Source organism: Rhinatrema bivittatum, chromosome 7 (genome assembly GCF_901001135.1).
Source record: "Rhinatrema bivittatum chromosome 7, aRhiBiv1.1, whole genome shotgun sequence".
Classification (NCBI taxonomy): domain Eukaryota; kingdom Metazoa; phylum Chordata; class Amphibia; order Gymnophiona; family Rhinatrematidae; genus Rhinatrema; species Rhinatrema bivittatum.
Window position 1 is genome coordinate 34,824,734 of NC_042621.1, and position 22,466 is coordinate 34,847,199.

A 22,466-nucleotide genomic window follows, 5' to 3' on the forward strand; every position below is an offset into this window, starting at 1 on the left:
TTCCAAACACCGCTCGGAGTAACATCTGGAATCACTCAGTCTGCCACCTCAAGGTGTCTAGAGCAGGTCCTGGCTGCGTTGCTCCGGAAAACACAATACTTTATCTCCTTCCCCTTCAGAAGACAGGATCAACAAGAAATAATGGTGGAGTTTTATCAAATTGCACAAATAGTCTTGGGAGCTATTGATTGCACCCACGTGGACCTAAGGGCACCAGAAGGAGATGAGGCCACCTACCGCAACCGCAAGGGATTCCACTCCCTAAACATGCAAGTGGTCTGCAATGCCAAGGGCTTCATCATGAATGTGGTGCCCTGCTTTCCTGGATCCACTCATGTTGCCTACATTCTATCACAATCCAGAATTCATGACCACTTCCTGCAAGGACACATCACTGGGGGATGGCTCCTAGGTAGTAAGCTAACCAAAATGTCTAACTTACATAGTTTCCAGCTATCTTTTTGTCAGCCTTACATGTATGCTCCACAGCAGGGCTCCTGCTTACTTGGTCTGTGAGCTATGCCATAGTGAAACAGAAGGAATATGTAAGCCTGATGTTCTGTGTCTTCTCCTACAGGTGACAGAGGCTATCCACTAAAAACCTGGCTCATGATCCCCATTGCCTCCCCCGCAACTGCTGCTGAGGCTCACTACAAACAGGGCACACCGTAAGACCAGGGCTGTCAGAGAGAACATTTGGCTTACTGAAGTCACACTTCCGCTGTCTAGAAAGATCTGGAGAATGCCTTCTTTACAGTCCCCCTAAAGTGTGTGAGATTTTTCTAGCCTGTTGTAAGCTACATAACCTGGCACTTAACAGACACATGCCTTTGCCAGAGGTGTCCCCTCAAGAGAATGAGGAGGAGGAGGAGCATGTGATTCAGGAGGAATTGCAAGAAATCCATCGCTTGAATCAAAGGCAGGCTATACAACAAACAAGCACTCTCATAGAAAGCCATTACATAAGGTGAAAGTGGATTTATTTACAATAAAGTGCAGATAAATAAAAGTGAACAAAATAATAATTCACTTCCTTGGCCGTCCTCTCTTTCTGGCTTCAAGAAGCTTTGACTGCCCCAACCTGGAGCTCCTCCCACTGCTCACACTACCCTCAGAGGGCGGAGGAACTTGGGGCAGTTCCAGTTCAGCTGCAGCCGTGGCAACAGCGGCTCTGTTGGTGGTGGTGGAAGCATGACAGGTGGTGCAGGTGGGGGTGGGGGTGGCATCCACGGATAACGTGGGGAAGGCTGAGGCGCAGGTGGCTGTCCCACAGTGGGCTCTTCTGCATGGGCAGGCGCTATCCCTGGGAAGGGTGGCCCATAAGGTGGAAGGTAATGCATCCAGGGCCCCATGAAAGGCCATGGTGCCACCGGTGGCTGCGGCTGCACAGGAGGCAACCACTGCAGCATCTCCCTCCACACCTCAGTTTGTTCATCAGTAGCCCGGCAAAGGTCCCGGATCGCCTACTGAATCCCCTGTTCTTCCTCCCTGATGGTATCATGGAAGGACTCTGCTTCCTGCCGCACCACATTAGGCAGGCCGGAGATAGCGTCTAAGAGCCTGGCGCTCTGCTATAATAGCAGTCTCTCAGCCTCAGGTTTGGGCTAGTCCGCACTGCTGTCCTGCAGGGAATCATGAAGCAGATTAGCCAATATGTCCTCCGGCTCCTCTCCCTCCGTAGGCTGTTCCAGCCGGCTCCCCCTTCCTCCTCTTCCGATGAGTCAGAGATCACCCACAGACGACGGTACAGTCTTTAGGGTCATCTAGATGCAGGTCCAGGTCACTCATCATCTGGCTCCCCTAAAAATGATCATAAACAAATGAGCACACACTGCCAATCGGTGTGTTATGTCCTTTGGTTCATAGGGCATGCATGGTACAATACATACACCTCATTACTATGTTGCGTTCGTCGGTCTCAGATGGCTTCGACCTCTGTGCCTCACCTTTCTTCCTTCTCTCTCCTCAAGCCTTGGGAAGATGGCTGTTGCAGCGTCTTCATGCCACTCTCTCCGGTGTCTCCTGAACGGCAACGTTGTTCGCCATGATTCTCCTGAGGGCCTCTTAGGGTGCGCGTGCGCACGCCACCCACGCCTTTATCCATGTCATGGTGGGAACCTCAGGGGTGTCCCCTCCGAGTGACATCATCACATCCTGGTATTTAGCCTGCCCTTCGTTTGCTAACAAACCGAGTTAGCAAGGATTGGACTGCCTCCGCTCTAAGCTGCTCTTCCGCTTCCTAGCTGCCGCAGGAAGCTCTCTCTCTGCCCTTCGAGGTAATTCATCGCTAACCTGGGTACCCGCTCCTCGGGGGCCCTTATGCTCTGGGATATCAGATACTCGCTCCTTGAGGGCCTGCTCTTCCTATTCTGGTGCCTTACTGATCTACTTCTGCCTGCCAGGATCTTCATCAATACAGCTATCTACTTCAGTGAGTAACTAACCTTGTTAGTCTGTCTCATCTTCAGCTTCAGCGCTTGGAGTCTACATCCGGGACTTGCCTCTACTACCATGTGCTGTCAACCATCTACTCGAGTGTGGGACTGGTCTCCTCTGCTGAGGACCCCTGGACTACTTCTACTGGGTTATCTCACTGCTGCCCGCTCCCTGGACAGAACCATCCAGCAGTATAATACAAATTCTCTGTGTCTGCGTGTATAGAGTCAGCCTAGTAATGCGTTTCCTCATGGGGCTCCTCTCTGTGGGCGTGGCCATCATCGCAGTGCCCAGGAATCCACTCCACCTCAAAACCATAACATAGTAATCCAGTGGTATAGAGCTAGGAATGACCCAGGCATTCTAAATAGTCCAGAACCCAGCTTTATACTCCCGGTGGTATTCCTTCTGGCAGAGGGAGGGCTTAAGGCACACAACAGAGCGCTTGGGGAATATGAATTTCACAGGACAGAGCACTGTCAGTGTGCTGCACAGAATTGGGCCATAGTCTACCAGTTCCACAAACAGAAGGCCCTGTCCTTGGAAGAATCCAGAAAGTGTATAGCTGAGACCACCACTGTTCTTTGCACTGCAAGGACACCTGACATTTCTTATCTGCTAGGGACCTTGTAAGGTGTGAAGTGGCTGAGGAGATAGGCCTAGGGTGACCTTACAGCTCCTTGTCAAGGATGACAGGCCAATCCAGTGCTTTCCTCACGAACTTGTTCTGCTTGATCTAGTGATATCCATATGAAAATATGAACACTATCTCATAGCATAAATTGTGTAAAGCCAGGAGCATGTTCCTGGTATTTCACGTTGAGCAGCAACTATTTGGTCAGCCTACATCGGCCCTAACAAAGAACCTCCCCTATCATTTTAATATACAGGCTAGGCAAGTACACCTTAAAGACACAGGCCAAAAATCAAACAGATTGCATTTTTTCATACACACATGAAAGAACACTGCACACTTGGATCTAGCTTATATGACCAAAGCTGCAGTATTTACAAGCTGTGTGCTGGCTTGGTACATATATGTGAAGATCATGCATTCCTACTATCCTAGGATAACTAATCCTCAAAATCCAATGGCCCCTGTGTCCCTTACAAAACCTAACCTAAACTGCTGTACTCTATAGTGTGTACATACAAATAGTTAAAGATGTGACCATGTGGCTTTCCATACAGTACCAAAAAACATTTACTAGTTGAGTAGCTAGAAAAAGGCATGGTTAATTAGCAGTGCTAGATGGTTCTTAGTGCGATTACAGAAACTTTTTTTTTTCTGCTCACCTTCCTGCCCTACACGAGGCATGGTGTCAAGCTGGCCAACTCCTCCCACAGCCACCTCAGACAAGGTGATGAGAATCAGCTGATCAGAGGGAGTGAAGCTGATGTGGCTGCCTTCTCCCTCTGCATTCCCCCTGGCCTGCTTCCGCTTCACAATTCTCCTCAGATCCCTCCACTTGTGCATCAGTTCCCCAATGCTCCGGTTGTGGTAGAACACAGAGTTGACAAGAGTGCCTGATCTGCTTCCAATTCTGCTCCTTCCTGTATGCCCCCACCGTCAGAGACTGTGGACCATATAATGCATCTAATGTAGGAAGATCGGTATATAAAAACCAAAAATAAATAAATAAATATAACAGATTCTGGTGCCGAATGACATGCTCAACAAGCATGTCTACCTCAGATGGTAAGAAGTTCGGCTTACGAATTAGAACTGCACATACCTGAGACATAGTGAAGGTGGCCATTGAGTGGACCAGTGATCCTTTTGTAGGGAGCCTAATTTGTGCATTTCCCATCTACAGCCGCGTAAATTACACACACAGGTGGGTCCTATCAGCGCAGATTACAGTTAAATGCCCCATCAATTAAAATTGATACGGAACTTGTACACACTGGCTAGTTGGTGCACACCGCCTATTAACATCAATTGGAGCTGTGCGTGCTGTTTCCTTTCTCCACCGGTAAATACGAGTAATCACCTATCAGAGTCCAGTTTGTCTCCATGCACTGTTAAACCCTGGGGAGGACCTCAGTGCCCTGCTGGGTGTGGGAGGGGTCTGATTAGCAGCTGGCCATGATTCAATTGACCTTCTCTGTGACCCTGCAGTGTTCACAAGTCTGTGCACATACTAGTCGGTTGATTGCTGCGGCTGTAGGAACCAGAGTCAAATGTGTAGGTAAGAAAGCTTTAATGAATCCTAACAAGGGGAAATGGAGAAATTACTTACTTGATAATTTCGTTTTCCTTAGTGTAGACAGCTGGACTCAGGACCAATGGGTATAGTGTACTCCTGATAGCAATTGGGAGACAGAGTCAAATTTCAAGCTGACGTCAGCCTACATAAGCAGGAAGCTTAGCTCTTCAGTATTGTCCTCGAAAAGCAATTGTGGATATATGTGTGTTTTAATAACTTAATTAACTTGGCTAACTTATTTATTTATTTAACATTTCTTTTATACAGACATCCGTTCGCACATCGTATCGGTTCACAGTGAACAAAAAACCATTGGGCAGTGCCCGTACATATAACATATAACAGATAACATAATATAATATGATGAACTAGGCAACATATAAATACATTTTTGGGAGGAGCCCTTACATATAACAGGCATCAATGGGTAGATGCTATGGAATATAACTATAACTATATACATGAAAGTGCAAAGTACAAAATCATCAGACATAAAGGCGTTCATACCAAGATATCAGTATAACATTCATAGAGGGGTTTTATATAATAGGGGGTGAGATGGAGTAGGCTTGCTGAAAGAGCCATGTTTTAAGTTTCTTTTTGAAAGTGGGGGTATAGGTCTCTATGCGGATATCATGGGGCAGTGAGTTCCATATGGTGGGGCCGGCAAGAGAAAAGGCTCTGTTAATAGTGGAGGAGAGTTTAAAAGATTTAATAGATTGGGCATGGAGTGTTCCTTGGAGAGCTGGGCGTGTAGGTCTCTTGGAGGTACGAGGTAAGAGGGGGGGGGTTAAGCCAGTTGAGGTTGGAATTTGATTAACTAGGACTGGTTCAACTGATTTCCAACTGGAGACCTCCAGTACCCTCAACCGCAAAACACCCGGCAACTATGGATGTCCTGAACTAGGGGTAATACCTGGCTTACCCGTCCTTGTCTTGCTCTCGGGGATTGTCACCCGAGGTTTCCTGATTTTGGGGCAGCCATGGGCGGGAAGCTGAGTCCATCTGTCTACACTATGGAAAACAAAATTTTCAGGTAAGTAATTTCTCCATTTCCTAGCATGTAGCAGATGGACTCAGGCCCAATGGGATGTACAAAAGCTATTCCTGAAGCAGGTGGGAGGCTGTTGCTAGTAAAAACAGTGGAGCACCTGGAGAAGGTATGTATGGAGGACCACATCGCCGCCCGACAGATCTTTGTGGGTGACAGCATCTTGGATTCCGCCCAGGACACTGCCTGGGCCCTTGTAGAATGGGCCTTGACGTGTAGAGGTGGGGGCTTCCCTGCCTCTACGTAGGCCACCTTGATTACCTCTTTGATCCAGCGGGCTATAGTTGTCCGCAAGCCGCTTCCCCTTGTTTCTTCCCGCTGTGAAGGACGAATAGGTGGTCTGTCTTTCGTATGGATTTCGATCTTTCCAGGTATCTGACTGGGAGTCTGCCGACGTTTAGGTGGCGAAGACGGCATGAGTCTTCCTAGTGCTTATGTTCGTCTGGAGATGGTAGAGATATGGTTTGGTTTAGATGAAATTGAGAAACCAGCTTTGGAAGAAAGGAAGGGACCGTGCGTAGTTGTATGAATCCCGATGTGAACCTGAGGAACGGTTCTTGACAGGATAAGGCTTGAAGTTTGGAGATGCGACGGGCTGAACATATTGCCACTAGGAATGCAGTCTTCAAGGTCAATAGCCATAGTGACAGACCGCGAGTAGGTCTAAAGGAAGTTCCCGCTAGGAAGTCTAGTACTAGATTGAGATTCCATAGGGGCACCGGCCACTTTAAGGGTGGTCGGATTTGTTTGACCCCTCTCAGGAAGCGGGAAAAATCTGGATGGGTTGATAGACTGATGCTGTCCACTTTGGTTCTGAAGCAGGCCAGCGCGGTCACCTGAACCTTGGAGTTGAGAGACGACCCCTTCTTCAAGCCATCCTGCAGAAATTCCAGAATCATGGGGGATTTTGACTGTCCGCAGAAGGATCTCGTGGTCCTCACCCAAGGCTTCGAATAGTCTCCATATTCGTATGTAAGCTAGAGACATGGAAAACTTGCATGCTCGGAGAAAGGTGTCCATCACTGCCTTAGAGTATCCGCTCTTCTTCAGGCGAGTCCTCTCAATGGCCAGACCGCAAGAGAGAATCGAGTTGGGTCTTTGTGGAGGATCGGTCCTTGCCGGAGAAGGTCCCTGTGTGGAGGTAGGCAAAGAGGGTTCCCCGCAAGAAGTCTTTGCATGTCTGCGTACCATGGCCTTCTTGGCCAGTCCAGGGCCACTAAACGTACTAGCCCCTTGTGGTGTTCTATCTTGCGGATGATCCTGCCCAGTAGTGGCCATGGCTGAAAGGCGTACAGCAGGACTTCCTGTGGCCAGGTCTGGACAAGGGCGTCGATTCCCCGGAATTGCAGTTCTCGTCTGCGGCTGAAGAAATTGGGAACTTGGGCGTTGGACCGGGTTGCAGGAGATCCATGGCTGGGGATCCCCAGCGGTTTACTATCAACTGGAAGGCTGTGGTCGACAGAGTCCATTCCCCTCGGTCTACTAGGCTCTCTCTGCTGAGGTAGATGGAATAGTGACCAGTATTTTGTTGGTGCATGGGCACTGAGTTTATTGCCTTTAGGCTGAATAGTTTTGTCAGTGTGGTTTCCACCGCCGTCCTCTTGGAGAGGGAGTAGCATGGTGATCTCACAAATTTGTCTGGAGGGATACTGTAGAAGTTCAGATAGTATCCCTCTCGAATGATGGTTAGGACCCACTTGTCCGACATTATCTCGACCCATCTTTAGAGAAGGGGGTAAGTCTGCCCCCTATGGCTTCTTCCTGTGGATGGGTTTGTAGATTCTCATTGTGGAGTGTGGCCGGGGCCTGTACCTGAGCCAGCTCCCCTCTTGTTGTGTCTGTTCCGAAAGGACTGGGCCCTGCCTGCGGGGCGAGGTGCTTGGTATATGTTTTTGTACAGTCTAAAACACTGTGCTCCTCTGCCCTTGGTGATTCGGGGAGAGAACATAAGAATAAAAGAACATACCATGCTGGGTCAGACCAAGGGTCCATCAAGCCCAACATCCTGTTTCCAACAGTGGCCAATCCAGGCCATAAGAAACTGGCAAGTACCCAAAAACTAAGCCTATTCCATGTTACTGATGCTAGTAATAGCAGTGGCTATTTTGTAAGTCAACTTAATTAATAGCAGGCAATGGACTTCTCCGCCAAGAACTTATCCAATCCTTTTTTAAACACAACTATACTAACTGCACTAACCACATCCTCTGGTAACAAATTCCAGAGTTTAATTGTGCGTTGAGTGAAAAAGAACTTTCTCTGATTAGTTTTAAATGTGCCACATGCTAACTTCATGAAGTGTCCCCTAGTCTTTCTATTATCTGAAAGAGTAAATAACCAATTCACATCTATCCGTTTTAGACCTCTCATGATTTTAAACACCTCTATCATATCCCCCCCCTCAGCCATCTCTTCTCCAAGCTGAAAAGTCCTAACCTCTTTAGTCTTTCCTCATAGGGGAGCTGTTCCATTCCCCTTATCATTTTGGTCGCCCTTCTCTGTACCTTCTCCATCGCAATTATATCTTTTTTGAGATGCGGCGACCAGAATTGTACACAGTATTCAAGCTGCAGTCTCACCATGGAGCGATACAGAGGCATTATAACATTTTCCGTTTTATTCACCATTCCCTTTCTAATAATTCCCAACATTCTGTTTGCTTTTTTGACTGCCGTAGCACACTGTACCGACGATGTCAATGTATTATCCACTATGACACCTACATCTCTTTCTTGGGTGGTAGCACCTAATATGGAACCTAACATTGTTTAACTATAGCATGGGTTATTTTTCCATATATGCATCACCTTGCACTTATCCACATTAAATTTCATCTGCCATTTGGATGGCCCAATTTTCCAGTCTCACAAGGTCTTCCTGCAATTTATCACAATCTGCTTGTGATTTAACTACTCTGAACAATTTTGTGTCATCTGCAAATTTGATTACCTCACTCGTATTTCTTTCCAGATCATTTATAAATATCGCGCACGGGGGCGAGCCATGCCTTCACCAATAAGACGCCACAATGAGGGGACACCGGTCCATCCCTCTGTTCCGGAAGTGGGTGGTCATTTATTTCACTTTCGGGAGGAATGGGCCAGAATAACCTCAGACCAGTGGTCCTCGACATTATAAACCGCGGCTACGCCTGACCCCCAAGAGGAAATCAAAACTCCGGGATCGCTTGCAGAATCTGCTGAGCACCACTCGGCCCACAGCTTGGGATTACCTACAGGTCCTCGGCCTAATGGCCTCCACTCTGGAAGTGATACCATGGGCACGGGCTCATATGAGACCGTTACAGCACGCCCTCCTATCTCGGTGGCACTCACGATTACAGAACTACACCGTGCATCTACCTCTACCGGCCAGAGTACGGAATCAGTTACGGTGGTGGCTGCAGCCCGGCCACATGAGCCAGGGGTCAAGGATGTCCTCCCCAACCTGGACCCTGCTCACTACAGATGCCAGCCTGAGCGGCTGGGTTGCTCACTGCGAAGAGCTAACCGCCCAGGGGCGGTGGAACAGAGAAGAGTCGGGGTGGAACATCAACCGACTAGAGGCACGGGCAGTCAGGTTAGCCTGCCTGCGATTTGCCCGCAGACTTCGAAACAAAGCAGTCAGAGTGATGTCGGACAACGCCACCACGGTGGCATACATCAACCGACAGGGCGGAACCAGAAGCCGACAGGTATCCTTAGAAATAGCCCCCCTGATGGCTTGGGCGGAAGCAAATCTCCAGGACATCTCCACCGTCCACATTGCTGGGAAGGACAATGCCACGGCAGACTTCCTCAGCAGAGAAAGCCTAAACCTGGGGAATGGCAGCTGTCACCCACGGCCTTCCAGATGATTGTGGATCAGTGGGGGACCCCGGGCGTGGACCTACTAGCGGACTGGTCCAACGCTCAAGTACCCAGATACTTCAGTCGCAGGCGAGATCCTCTATCCCACGGGATCGACGCCCTGGTGCAGCCATGGCTTCCGGGGATCCTGCTATATGCCTTTCCCCCATGGCCCCTGCTGGGTGCCATTATACGCAAGATTCAGCGGCACAGAGGCCTAGTTCTTCTGGTGGCCCTGGACTGGCCAAGAAGATCTTGGTACGCAGAGAACCCCACAGACCTGGTGCCCCTACGGCTAGACCCTGCTTCACTCTCCTGGGTGGAATTATTCAAGGGGATTCATGCCTTTGTCAAGATGCAGTCTGATCCCCGACCGGACCCATACGTACCGGATGGCCCTGCCCCGGGACCTTCCAGACCTACGCATGGCCACCCGCCACCCGGAAGCCCCACTTGTGGGGACTCGGATTATTCTGAGGAAGAGGGTGAGCCCCCCGAGGAGGGGGAACTCCCCTCGGGGATAGAGCCGTATCGAACCATGAGACGCTTCTTTCCTAAGGAGGATCTTCCAGACCTGGTCTCTCAATGCCTGTCGGAGCTGGGGTGCCCTGGCCCTGGCTATCCCGGGCCAGGGCACCCCAGGGGAACCCAGGATGAACCCCCTGCTAGAGGGCCTGCATCAAACGGCTCACCATTTTCCCCTTCTACAAGCAGCACAGCAGTTAATCAATCTGGAAGGGGGTCGGGCTTTGTCTAGCATGTACCCCCTAGACCCGGCAACCAAGGAGCTGCTGGCGTGCCCGATGGTAGACGCCATAGTTAGCGCAATTGTGAAGCGCACCACCATTCCGGTGGAGGAGGGGCGGCCCTCAAGGATGCACATAACCGGCGCATGGACGCCATTCTGAAACAAGCCTTTGAGGTGGCAGCCATGTCCCTACGAATTGCGACCTGCTGCACTGTGGTGACGCGCTCCTGCTTATCACAAGCCAGGAACAACACCCCGGGAGAAGAAATGGAATCAGCCCTCTCGTTCCTCACTGATGCTGCCTCCGACCTCGTCCGTACAGCAGCCAAGGGAGTGTCATCCTCAGTGGCAGCCAGAAGACACCTCTGGTTATGAAATTGGTTGGCCGACTCCTCCTCCAAGACTCGCCTTACAAAAATGCACTTTAAGGGATCCCTCCTGTTCGGTAGCCACCTCGAGAAACTGGCTAATAAATGGGGCACATCTCCATTATCCCGTCTACCGGAAGACAGGTCAAGGAGGAACCAGCGCCCTTTTCCTAGATCATCCAGAAGTAGAAGCTCTCAACGCTTCAATCCTTACAGGGCTCGCTACCAAGCACCTCGTTCTCAGACCAGGAACCAGTCCTTTCGGACCAGGCACAACAAGAGGGGAACCGGCTCGGGGTCGGGTCCCAGCCGCACCCCACAATGAGAATCAGCCGACCCATCTGGGGGAAGAAGCCATAGGGGGCAGGCTAACCCTATTTTACCGCAGGTGGGTCGAGATTACTTCGGACCAGTGGGTCCTCGCCATTGTCCGGGAAGGGTATTACCTGGACTTCCTTCATCTCCCTCCGGACAAGTTTGTGGAATCGCCATGTCCGCCCTTCAAGGGTTCCCTGGCTGCTCACCACGGCCTGCTAGGTTCGGGGTGTTCCCTGAGGAACGGGTAGTCAAACTGGGCTGAGACCGGCCCTGGCCTGGAACTCCCAGGGCCTCCTCATATTGGGCACATAGGGAGTCTGCTTCCTCGCTCTGTGTGGCTCTGAGGTGGCATGCTGAGCAGAGGCCAAGTGCTCTTATGCCTGAATCTGGAGGTGCCGGCTCTGCGGACGCATGGGCTCTCATACGCTCCATCGCATCTGTGATCTATCAATGAGCGCCTATCAACTTGCGCCTATCAGCGTGCGCTTAGTAACGCTTAACAATGCGCTTAGCAATGGGCGCCCAAATATTTTTGGGCGCCTAACACACACCCGTCGCCCCACTTAGATCGAGGCGGCGAACCGGGGCAGATGGCGACGGCGAGCAGGCAAGATGGCGACCTCCTTGGCAGGCTGCCATGTAGGCAGACCCTGCTAATCCTTGCTCTTCGGAGACCAGTAAAGATGTACACCTTACCTGATCTTCGGCGCTTCCCGGCTGCGACCCGGGCGGTCTCCGGCTGCGGGGGGAGAGGGTAAGTACCGTCACCGCCGCACTCGAGGAAGTGCACCCGCTGCCTCTAAGCCGCGCCCGAACTCGTCTCGCTCGGGGGCCAAGTCCTCACCGGGACCGAGGCTGCCTCTATGCCGCGCCAGAGCCCTTCTCACTCGGGGGCTAGGTCCCTGCCGCGATCCGGCCACCGGACAGAGGCACTTACCTCCGAGGGACCACGGAAATCACCTCGGGAAACTGAACTGGGGGAGGGACCCGAGGGTATCACCGCAGGAGTGCGGGGCTCGTCTTCAGGTAGGATGTCTTCTAAGAATTTAGTCGTTATAATTTGGAAAAACGCTCAGCGAGCATAAGGTAGCTCCAAACTGCTTTGGAAACGGAAATTACTGAGTTGCTGCACTTCCTGCAGGGGTATATGTACCACGTGCTGATGTCAGATCAGTCTCCAACTGCTAGCACGAGCACACTATACCCATTTGTAATGAGTCTATCTGCTACACGCTAGGAAATCTTTAATTTCCAAAATCAAGCCTAAGGCTATTTTACTTACATTTGGAATGCAAAGACAGAATTTTAAAAAGCACAGTGAAATCATTAGCAATTTATATATGGTACATACTATTAAATTCATATTCTGGAACTACAAATAGGTAGATATAAAAAAAACTGGGCAATGTGCTTGAGATATGGCTAAGCAGTCTGAGCACTAGAGTGCAGTTTGTAGTCCCATGGGCCTTATCACTAGAGGGTAGGGGGACTGCAGTAAATTTGCCAGGATTTAGAAAGTAGCTTTGTAATTCTGATTACATTAATTAATCTCAATTAAAACTGTAATATACAAGTAATAAAGCAATCCTTTCAGTTTTGAGTTTATAAAAATGATCTTGTGGTTTCATTTGTCTGTAAATTTGTGATGATTCTGGGTCTCGCACACACAGGCACAAGGGTTCAGAATCAGCCTTTCCTTTTTCTAAGTCAGCCTCCTTTCTTACCTGAAGGAATGCTTGGAGGGATTTTCCAATTGTGTCAGATCTCTAATTTTATCAGAATTTATTATTAAATCAATCCTTTTGTGTTGCCAAGTACATGATGGCTACAATGCTTCATTTGTCTGCTGGAAGCCTCAGCTGCACAAAAATGGAACTTCAGAATACATTAGGGCATGCATGAGCCAGCAGACACAATATGATTAAATCACATATTAAACATTTTGTCATGTTAAAACAGATGAAGAGGGGGGGATGGGGACTCTGAATATGGCATGAGGATGGACAAGAGTTAATGATTTGCACTAAAGGTGCAGGGCTGGATTTTGAGCAAGTAGCACACTGGGTGGTGCAACCCCCCCCCCCCCCCCCAAAAAAAAAACTGATGGCACCCCTTGGGCCTCTCTTTGGCTGCTGCAAGATGGGATCCATCGTGGCCATGCTGCCACAGGATGGGTGATGCTGGGCGACCGCCCAGCTCATCCACCCAAAAAATCTGGCCCTGCTAAGGTGGCTTCTTTCTGAGGGCCTGGCCTCAGATCCGTCAAATGCTGAATTAAGTGGTTCTCTGGTTACAACCTGGTAACCAGTGGACATTTGTCCGCACCACATATCCTGTCCAGCACCATGAAAAGATGGACCCAAGACTTTAAGCCAAGATAGAGGAGCATATACAGAGAAGCAAAAGGCAAAAGATAAAATAGAATTACAGATTTGTTAAATAAGGGACCTGCCCACACTCTGGGCCTAATTTATTAAGCATTTTTATAGACAGAGAATGGGGAAAAGCCTTAATAAATCACGCCCAATATCTGATGCCTGCTGCTCTTACAACTTTAACTTTGAATCCCACTAGCATTTATCATCTTGAGAAGAGAGAGAGAAACCAAACAACAACAACAACAAAATAGAAAAGTAAGAACTTATTTGGCTTTCTCATCACAAGAGGAGAACAGCATGTACTGTGCTTTCTTTGTAAGAGAGGTCCAAAGAATCTGTCTTCTCAAATCAAAAATGAATCATTGTTGTCACCAGAACAGCAAGCAGCGGCAGATAAAGTGGGTATCTCACAGGGCAGCTTAGGAAAAGGGTACCTCCGGCTTGCTAATCAGGCAGTCCTCCCTCCTACCACAATTCCCCTTCCCCGCCCCCTCCCAAAAAAAATAAAATCAATTAACACTTCTAAGGGAGAAAAACATAGAATTATTTCCAGGAGTAAATCTCCTCTCTACCTAACAAATAAAAATTTCAGACAACAACATTGCTCTTCCCAAAATATTCTGAGCTAAATATTGTAATATTAGCTGTTGCAATAATTCAGCCAATATGGCTAGAAGGGTTTTGTTTTATTGTTCAGTTTTTGATTTTATTAAAGTATACACCAGCAGAGAGATTTTGAACCAGCACCAGCTGCACAGAGGGATGATGAAATGATTTGCCGACCTACAAAGGAAAGGATTTATAGAGCCTAATATTACATTCAAAGCTGCTAGAGATCTTTAACCATTTTGGCTTTCTGCTATATTACTTGGTCAGAGAGGGAATTAAGAGGCAAAGACCTGGAAAAGCAAGGAGATAAGAAACCTAAGATGGTTCTCATAGTTAGTTGTAGCAACATAAACATGGTAGATGATGGCAAAAAAAAAAAAAACGAACCATATGGCTCAGTTATTTCTATCTATACTCCTAGAACACATCCCAGCGGCCAGCTGTAAAAGCCTATGAATTTGTAATCCCTATATAATTTAATTCTTACTTATAACCCATTTATCCTAGCTTCACAGACCAACAGTAGTCTCAATCAAGACCACACATCACTAATATTCCATCGTTACTGCTGATTTCATGACACAATTAAATATTGACTATGGACCAGATATATACAAAGCGCAGTACACTTACTAATCCCCTTTCCCCAACACACTCGCACCCTCCACCACCACCTGCTTCTTCTACCCTCTCTCTCATCTCTTAGAAACCAGTAATAAGCAGAGACCATAGGAAAATAGAATCACACTTTCCAGTTACATATATTTCCAGTCTAGTTCTCCCAAATATTTTTCATCTAAAATGAGACACCTTATGTTATTCATAAACATTGATAAAATATGTCAAGACCCCTCAACCCCTCTCAGGGGCATGGAATTTGCAAGTCACAAACACCTCTGCGGGCATGCAGCAGTGCATACTTTAATAACAGTTAAAAACAAAATAGCAAAGGAATAACCCCCAACTAGGCAAAAATACAAGAGGAAAACAAACCTACACTATTAAAGGTGAATTTTAAAAGCCCTGCACACACCAAAACCAGGAGATATGTGCACAAGTCGGACTGACAGATGCCAAGCATATTTTTTAAAGAACCCACATACACACGTTCTTGCTGCTATGAGCACAAATACATTTTCCTGAAAAGTGGGAGGGGTGTGGGCATGGTTTGGGTGGGGCATAGATGTTCCTGCATTTCACAATGAAACTAGTGGGGCATTCCATGAAGTTAGCAAGTAGCACATTTAAGACTAATCGGAGAAAATTCTTTCACTCAACGCACAATAAAGCTCTGGAATTTATTGCCATAAGATGTGGTTAGTGCAGTTAGTGTAGCTGGGTTCAAAAAAGGTTTGGATAAGTTCTTGGAGGAGAAGTCCATTAACGGCAAGTTTACTTAGTGAATAGCCACTGCTATTAATTGCATAAGTAGCATGGGATCTTCTTAGTGTTTGGGTAATTGCCAGGTTTGGCCTCTGTTCGAAACAGGATGCTGGGCTTGATGGACCCTTGGTCTGACCCAGCATGGCAATTTTTTATGTTCTTATACTTACACACACAAGCACATGCCAGAATCCCCTACCATATAACTTTACTTCTGATATGGATGGCGCGAAGATATGGATGGCGCGAAAATCAGAAAACAAAAAAAAGTAAGAGGTGAGTAGGGTTTTAAAGGTCAGGGTTAACAGGGTAAAAGGGAGGCTGGGGTTTGGAAACAAACTGGGAAAACTGGTAATTGCGTTGGTGGTAGAAGCGTCATTTGCACGCATAGGTACGCACCTACATAAAATTTCATACATGTGTGCGCATGTTATACAAAGACCACGTCCCTGCAAGTAAGCTGGCAAATGGAGGCTCATGTGTGTCCATGCGGTTGTTTAAAAGTATGCATCTGTTAGTGACATTTCCAGATTGTCAAAAATCTTTAGGAAAGAAATATAACATTTATGTCTTTGTTACACAGACCCTGCCACAAATATTTACAGTGTATTCACAATTGTTAATGCAAGACCTTGTAGGAAGAATGTGTTGGATAATGGTTTGGAAAAAGGTAGTAAGGGAAAGATTTTAGTGTTGGCATTTACAGCTTTAGGGGTTTGTTTTTTTTGTGAATCAAGAACATGGCTTGCTATAAAAAAAATATATATATATGCAGTGTATGTATTCATATTGGAAGGAACTTGTAAAGTGCCTTGTTAATGTGCTCACAGGAACTGGACTATGAGGAAGTGAAAGAGTATTCCGTGATCATATCTGTGAGAAACTCTGCTGAACTGCTTGGAGCCCAGTACCGTCTCAGTTCCACAGCTACGGTGCACGTGCTGGTGGAAAACATAAACGAGGCCCCCGTCTTTTCAACAAAGAGATACGAGGTCATCGTGCCTGAGAACCTGGAGACGGGAGCAGTGCTGGTGACTGTGAAAGCCTTTGATCCAGACACCAACCTCACGCCATCTTTAAGGTGAGCAACCCTGAGGACATGACTCAGCATCTCCATGCTTCCTTTGTGAAAAAGTTTTTAGTTTTCATTTGCTAAAAAAAAAATGGAGGCAGGCATGGATGAAAAAAATTGCTGTTTCATTCTAGGAGTCAATACCACAGACCCTATTTACAAAGGATATCCATTTTTTTTGTCCCTGTAGGTTTAAGATTCCCAGTTTGGCTAGGGTCTGAACTATTTAAGAACATAAGAACATGCCATACTGGGTCAGACCAAGGGTCCATCAAGCCCAGCATCCTGTTTCCAACAGTGGCCAATCCAGGGCATAAGAACCTGGCAAGTACCCAAAAACTAAGTCTATGCCATGTTACCTTTGCTAGTAATAGCAGGCAATGGACCTCTCCTCCAAGAACTTATCCAATCCTTTTTTAAACACAGCGATACTAACTACACTAACCATATCCTCTGGCAACAAATTCCAGAGTTTAGTTGTGCGTTGAGTAAAAAAGACTTTTCTCCGATTAGTTTTAAATGTGCCACATGCTAACTTAATGGAGTGGCCCCTAGTCTATTACCCGAAAGAGTAAATAACAGATTCACATCTACCCGTTCTAGACCTCTCATGATTTTAAACACCTCTATCATATCTCCCCCTCAGCCGTCTTCTCCAAGCTGAAAAGTCCTAACCTCTTTAGTCTTTCCTCATAGGGGAGCTGTTCCATTCCCCTTATCATTTTGGTAGCCTTTCTCTGTACCTTCTATATCGCAATTATATCTTTTTTGAGATGCGGCGACCAGAATTGTACACAGTATTCAAGGTGCGGTCTCACCATGGAGCGATACAGAGGCATTATAACATTTTCCGTTTTATTCACCATTCCCTTTCTAATAATTCCCAACATTCTGTTTGCTTTTTTGACTGCCGCATCACACTGAACCGACAATTTCAGTGTGTTATCCACTATGACGCCTTAATCTCTTTCTTGGGTTGTAGCACCTAATATGGAACCTAACATTGTGTAACTATAGCATGGGTTATTTTTCCCTATATGCATCACCTTGCACTTATCCACATTAAATCTTATCTGCCATTTTGATGCCCAATTTTTCTAATTGAGTCGGGTGGCAGGGCATTAATCCCTAATATTGTGCAGGTTCTCAAATGACCAATAGGACAAGAAGGGACCTTCCCCAACTCAGGGCTAACACCTTGACTTTGATCTCAACCAAGAAGCAATCTGCTATGGACACCAAATAGGAGGAATTTTTTTTTTTTTTTTTTTTTTAAATGGACCCAGAAATGTTTTCATTGATTCAAGATCACTATTCTTGACTTGGCCATGTACCTTAAGAATTGTGCAAGCTTCCTATAAATTTCTTAATAAAGATGGGACAAGTCATATTTGGGAATTGTTGGGAGGGGAATGGTTAATAAAACGGAAAATGTCATAATGCCTCTATATCGCTCCATGGTGAGACCACACCTTGAATTCTGTGTACAATTCTGGTCACCGCTTCTCAAAAGAGATATAGCTGCGATGGAGAAGGTACAGAGAAGGGCAACCAAAATGATAAAGGGGATGGAACAGCTCCCCTATGAGGAAAGGCTGAAGAGGTTAGGGCTGGTCAGCTTGGAGAAGAGATGGCTGAGGGAGCATATGATAGAGGTCTTTAAGATCATGAGAGGACTTGAACAAGTAGATGTGAATCGGTTATTTACACTTTCAAATAATAGAAGGACTAGGGAGCATTCCATGAAGTTAGCAAGTAGCACATTTAAGACTAATCGGAGAAAGTTCTTGTTCACTCAATGCACAATAAAGCTCTGGAATTTGTTGCCAGAGGATGTGGTTAGTGCAGCTGGGTTCAAAAAAGGTTTGGATAAGTTCTTGGAGAAGAAGTCCATTAACTGCTATTAATCAAGTTTACTTAGGGAATAGCCACTGCTATTAATTGCATCAGTAGCATGGGATCTTCTTAGTGTTTGCGTAATTACCAGGTTCTTGTGGCCTGGTTTGGCCTCTATTGGAAACAGGATGCTGGGCTTGTTGGACCCTTGGTCTGACCCAGCATGGCAATTTCTTTGGTTCTTATCATTAGCGCTATCTAATTATATTATATTTCTATGCCATCTTCCTTAAACATGGAAGCAGATGGACTGCATAGTTTTTGGTGCAATTGCATTGTTACCTAGAAGAGCTCCTTCCCTGATTCTGAATAAAAATATCACTGATGGAGTGCGCTGGTGGCTGAGGGGCAGAGCTGTTCCCAGCCATGAGGAGGGCCCTTTCACGCCCTGGAAAGGCAGAGGCTATGGAAGCAGCATTTGCAGTCCCTGTGGAGGAGGTGGGGTGGAGAAGGGTGGGAGGACACCATGGTGATCGGTAAGGGTGACACTGGGTTGCCAGATTTAGAACCTGTGATACAGGATTCTGGAAGAAGTCTTGGTAATTGGCTTTTAGCCTCAGTACCATTGCTGTGATGACTAGTGGGCAGGTAGGTGTCTATTAAATTAGGGGGAAAATCCACAGCTAGGAATGAAAGTTCATGCACCAGACCCTCAGCACTAGTTTCAATTGAGCTGGAAGATAAAGGGGAAAGGAGGAACTACTAGCCAGACCCAAACCCCAAACAGACACATCCTTTTATCTGTAGAAAAAATGGGTGGAGCTAGATCAGGGGATTAAACGTATGTTTGGAAATACACCTGCTTCCATATGCTGTGTGTTCTGGAAGCACTGCCCACAAGGAGTGTCCCTTTGAAATTTAGTTTTCGGTCCCATGAGTAAAAACTCTGCAGGAAAATTGAAACTTACCCTCTGGGTGTCTGGTTTTGTTTTTTTATTTTATTTTTTTCACAGGCTACCTGTAATTCATAATTAGTCTAGATGCCTGTGAATCTTTCCAGGGTGGTGTTTTTGTTTGCTTTTTGTTTCACTTGTATAAGTTTCTTACATTTCATTACACATGATACAGTGAGTTTTTATAGAGCACCATGGGATAATTCAGTGCTAAACAGGCAGCTGTTAAACAACCCACATAGCTGCTAAATTCACCGTTACTTTTTTTTACCCATATACCTTGTAGCTAGTTTTCCAAGGGAAAATATGTGATTTCCCTTGGAAATGAAAAGTGAATTAAGATAGAAAATGAAAAAAGTGATTTAAGACAGAGAATGAATGAAAAGTGATTTAAGAAAGCTTGAAGACTGGCTGAGGATTTGGCAGCTGGGATTCAATGCTAAGGAATGCAGAGTCATGCATCTGGGGTGCGGTAATCCAAAAGAGTTGTATGTGATGGGGGTGAACAACCAATGTGCACAGACTGGGAGAGGGATCTTGTGTCTGGCGATCTGAAAATGGTGATAGTGTCTGGCAATCTGCAGACGGTGAAGCAATGTGACAAAGCAATAGCTAAAACCAGAAGAATGCTGGGCTGCATAGAGAGAGGAATAATCAGTAAGAAAAAGGAGGTGATAATGTCCTTCAATATTGAATACTGGAGTATTGGAGCCTGTATCTCAAAAAAATAGAGACAGGATGGAGGCTGTCAAATTAGCATGACCAAAATGGTGTGGAATTGTATCAGAAGACTTAGGAGGAGAGGCTGAAGGATCTGCATATGTACACCCTGGAAGAGAGGAGATGCAGGGGACACCTTCAGATCTCTGAAAGGTTTTAATGATAAACAAACTTCGAACCTTTTCCATTGGAAACAGTAAAAAGGAAAATTAGTTCTTACCTGTTAATTGTCGTTCCTGTAGTACCACGGATCAGTCCAAACAGTGGGTTGAGCCTCCTTTCCAGCAGGTGGAGACAGACTAAAACTTGAAGGATGCCCTGTATCAGGACAGAGTCTATCCTCTAACCCTTCAGTATAACGTATGTCAAAGCAGAAAACAACAAACCCAAGAATAGGATCAAGCAAGTAACCATAAAGCTCAAAGGAGCAACTATAGAATAATGTAGAAACATGGTATAACTATACGCTCTTGCATAAACTTGGTATAAAAAACGACCAAGGCTTCCAGTGTAATTGCTCAGTAATCTTGCACAAAGTGAAAAATGAAAATCTGCAAACCTGCAAGAAAACAAGCTTCGAGAGGACAGAAGACAGACAGGGAAGGGCGTCTGGACTGATCCGTAGTACTACAGGAGCGAAAATTAACAGGTAAGAACACAGTCCAGACAGTGGGATGTACCAAAGCTTCCCTAAACTGGGTGAGACCGAGACAGTCCCTTTCGAAGCACTTGCCGCCCAAAGGAACCGAAAACCGGAGCGTGCACATCCAGACGGTAGTGCAGAGCAAAAGTGTGCAGAGACATCCAAGTGGCGGCCCTGCAAATCTCCTGCAGGGAGACAGATTGACTCTCCGCCCACGAAGTAGCCTGAGAACGCAGAGAATGGGCCTTCAGACCCTCAGGAAGCGGACGACCTTGACAAAGATATGCCGAGGAAATGGCTTCTTTCAACCACCGTGCAATCGTGGTCTTAGAAGCCTGTTTACCCCAGTTGGGACCACTCCAAAGGACGAAGATATGGTCCGATACGCGGACGTCATTGGTGACCTGGAGATAGCGAAGCAAGACTCGTTTGACATCTAGCCGACGAAGGTCACCACCAGCCTTACCCGCAATCTCCTCCGGAGAGAACGCGGGTAGTTCTACCGACTGGTTGACATGAAAGGCGGAGACAACTTTAGGCAAGAAGGAAGGAACTGTCCTGAGAGAGACCCCGGAATCAGAAAAAACGCAAGAAGGGCTCCCGACAGGACAGCGCCTGGAGCTCGGAAATCCGGCGAGCAGAGGGGATAGAGACCAGAAAGACAGTTTTGAGTGTTAGATCCTAGAGCGTAGCGTGGCAAAGAGGCTCAAAGGGAGCCGTACAGAGAGCACGAAGGACTAGGTTGAGACTCCACGACTGACACGTGGCACGAGGGGGGAGGAAGGTGCCTAACACCCCTCAGGAAACGAATCACGTCCGGGTGAGCAGCTAAGGAATGACGTCCACCCGACCCAGGAGAGAGCCGAGCGCAGAGACTTGAACGCGTAGAGAACTGAAGGAGAGGCCCTTAGAGAGACCCTTCTGAAGAAAAGAAAAGGACCAGAGGAATCGAGGCAGAGGGTGCCGGAACACCAGACTCCGCACACGCGGACTGAAAAACTTTCCAGATGCGCACATAGGCCAGAGAAGTCGATTGCTTCCGGGCTCGCAGCAGGGTGAAGATGACCTCCTCCTTATAACCCTTACGCCTCAGACGACGCCGTTCAAAAGCCAGGCCGCTAGACAGAAGTGATCGGCCTGGTCGAAAAATACAGGCTCCTGCCGGAGGAGACGAGGAAGATGACCGAGGCGCAGGGGCCCGTCCACCGCTAGATTGATGAGATCCGCGAACCACGGTCTTCGCGGCCACTCAGGAGCGACGAGAATCACCGGGCCCCGGTGGAGCTCGATTCTCCTGAGAACTTTCCCCACCAGTGGCCACGGGGGAAACATGTACAGAAGGACGTCCACTGGCCAAGCTAGAGCCAGAGCATCCACGCCCTCTGCACCGTGCTCCCTCCAGCGGCTGAAGAACCGATTGGTCTTGGCATTGCACAGAGTCGCCATGAGGTCGAGGCGAGGAGGACCCCACCTGTCCACTATCAGAGCCATGGCCGCATCCAAGAGCTCCCACTCTCCCGGATCGAGCGACTGCCGGCTGAGGAAGTCTGCTTGAACATTTTCCTTGCCTGCGATGTGAGAGGCCGCAAGGCACTGTAGGTGACACTCCGCCCAAGAGAGGAGACGGCTGGCTTCTAAGGCTACCAGGGGACTGCGAGTGCCCCCTTGGTGATTGATGTAGGCCACTGTGGTGGAGTTGTCGGACAGGACTCTTACCGCCTTGCTGCGGATCAGGGGAAGGAACTCCTGAAGAGCCAGGTGGACCGCCAAGGTTTCCAGTCGATTGATATGCCAGTGCGACTGAGCCTGCGACCATGTTCCCTGGGTAGATTGAGAAAGGCAGACTGCACCCCAGCCCAACAGGCTGGCGTCCGTGGTCACTATCGTCCACTG

General features: G+C 47.5%; 1 protein-coding gene across 1 annotated transcript in view; it reads left to right on the plus strand.

The window, feature by feature from the left end:
- The window catches only part of CDH16 (cadherin 16), a 469,853-nt gene that overhangs the window by 276,854 nt on the left and 170,533 nt on the right, over nt 1-22,466 (plus strand). The window contains exon 17 of the mRNA XM_029610660.1: nt 16,180-16,430. Within this exon, the coding sequence (XP_029466520.1) occupies nt 16,180-16,430 (251 nt within the window). The remainder of the gene's footprint in view (nt 1-16,179; nt 16,431-22,466) is intronic.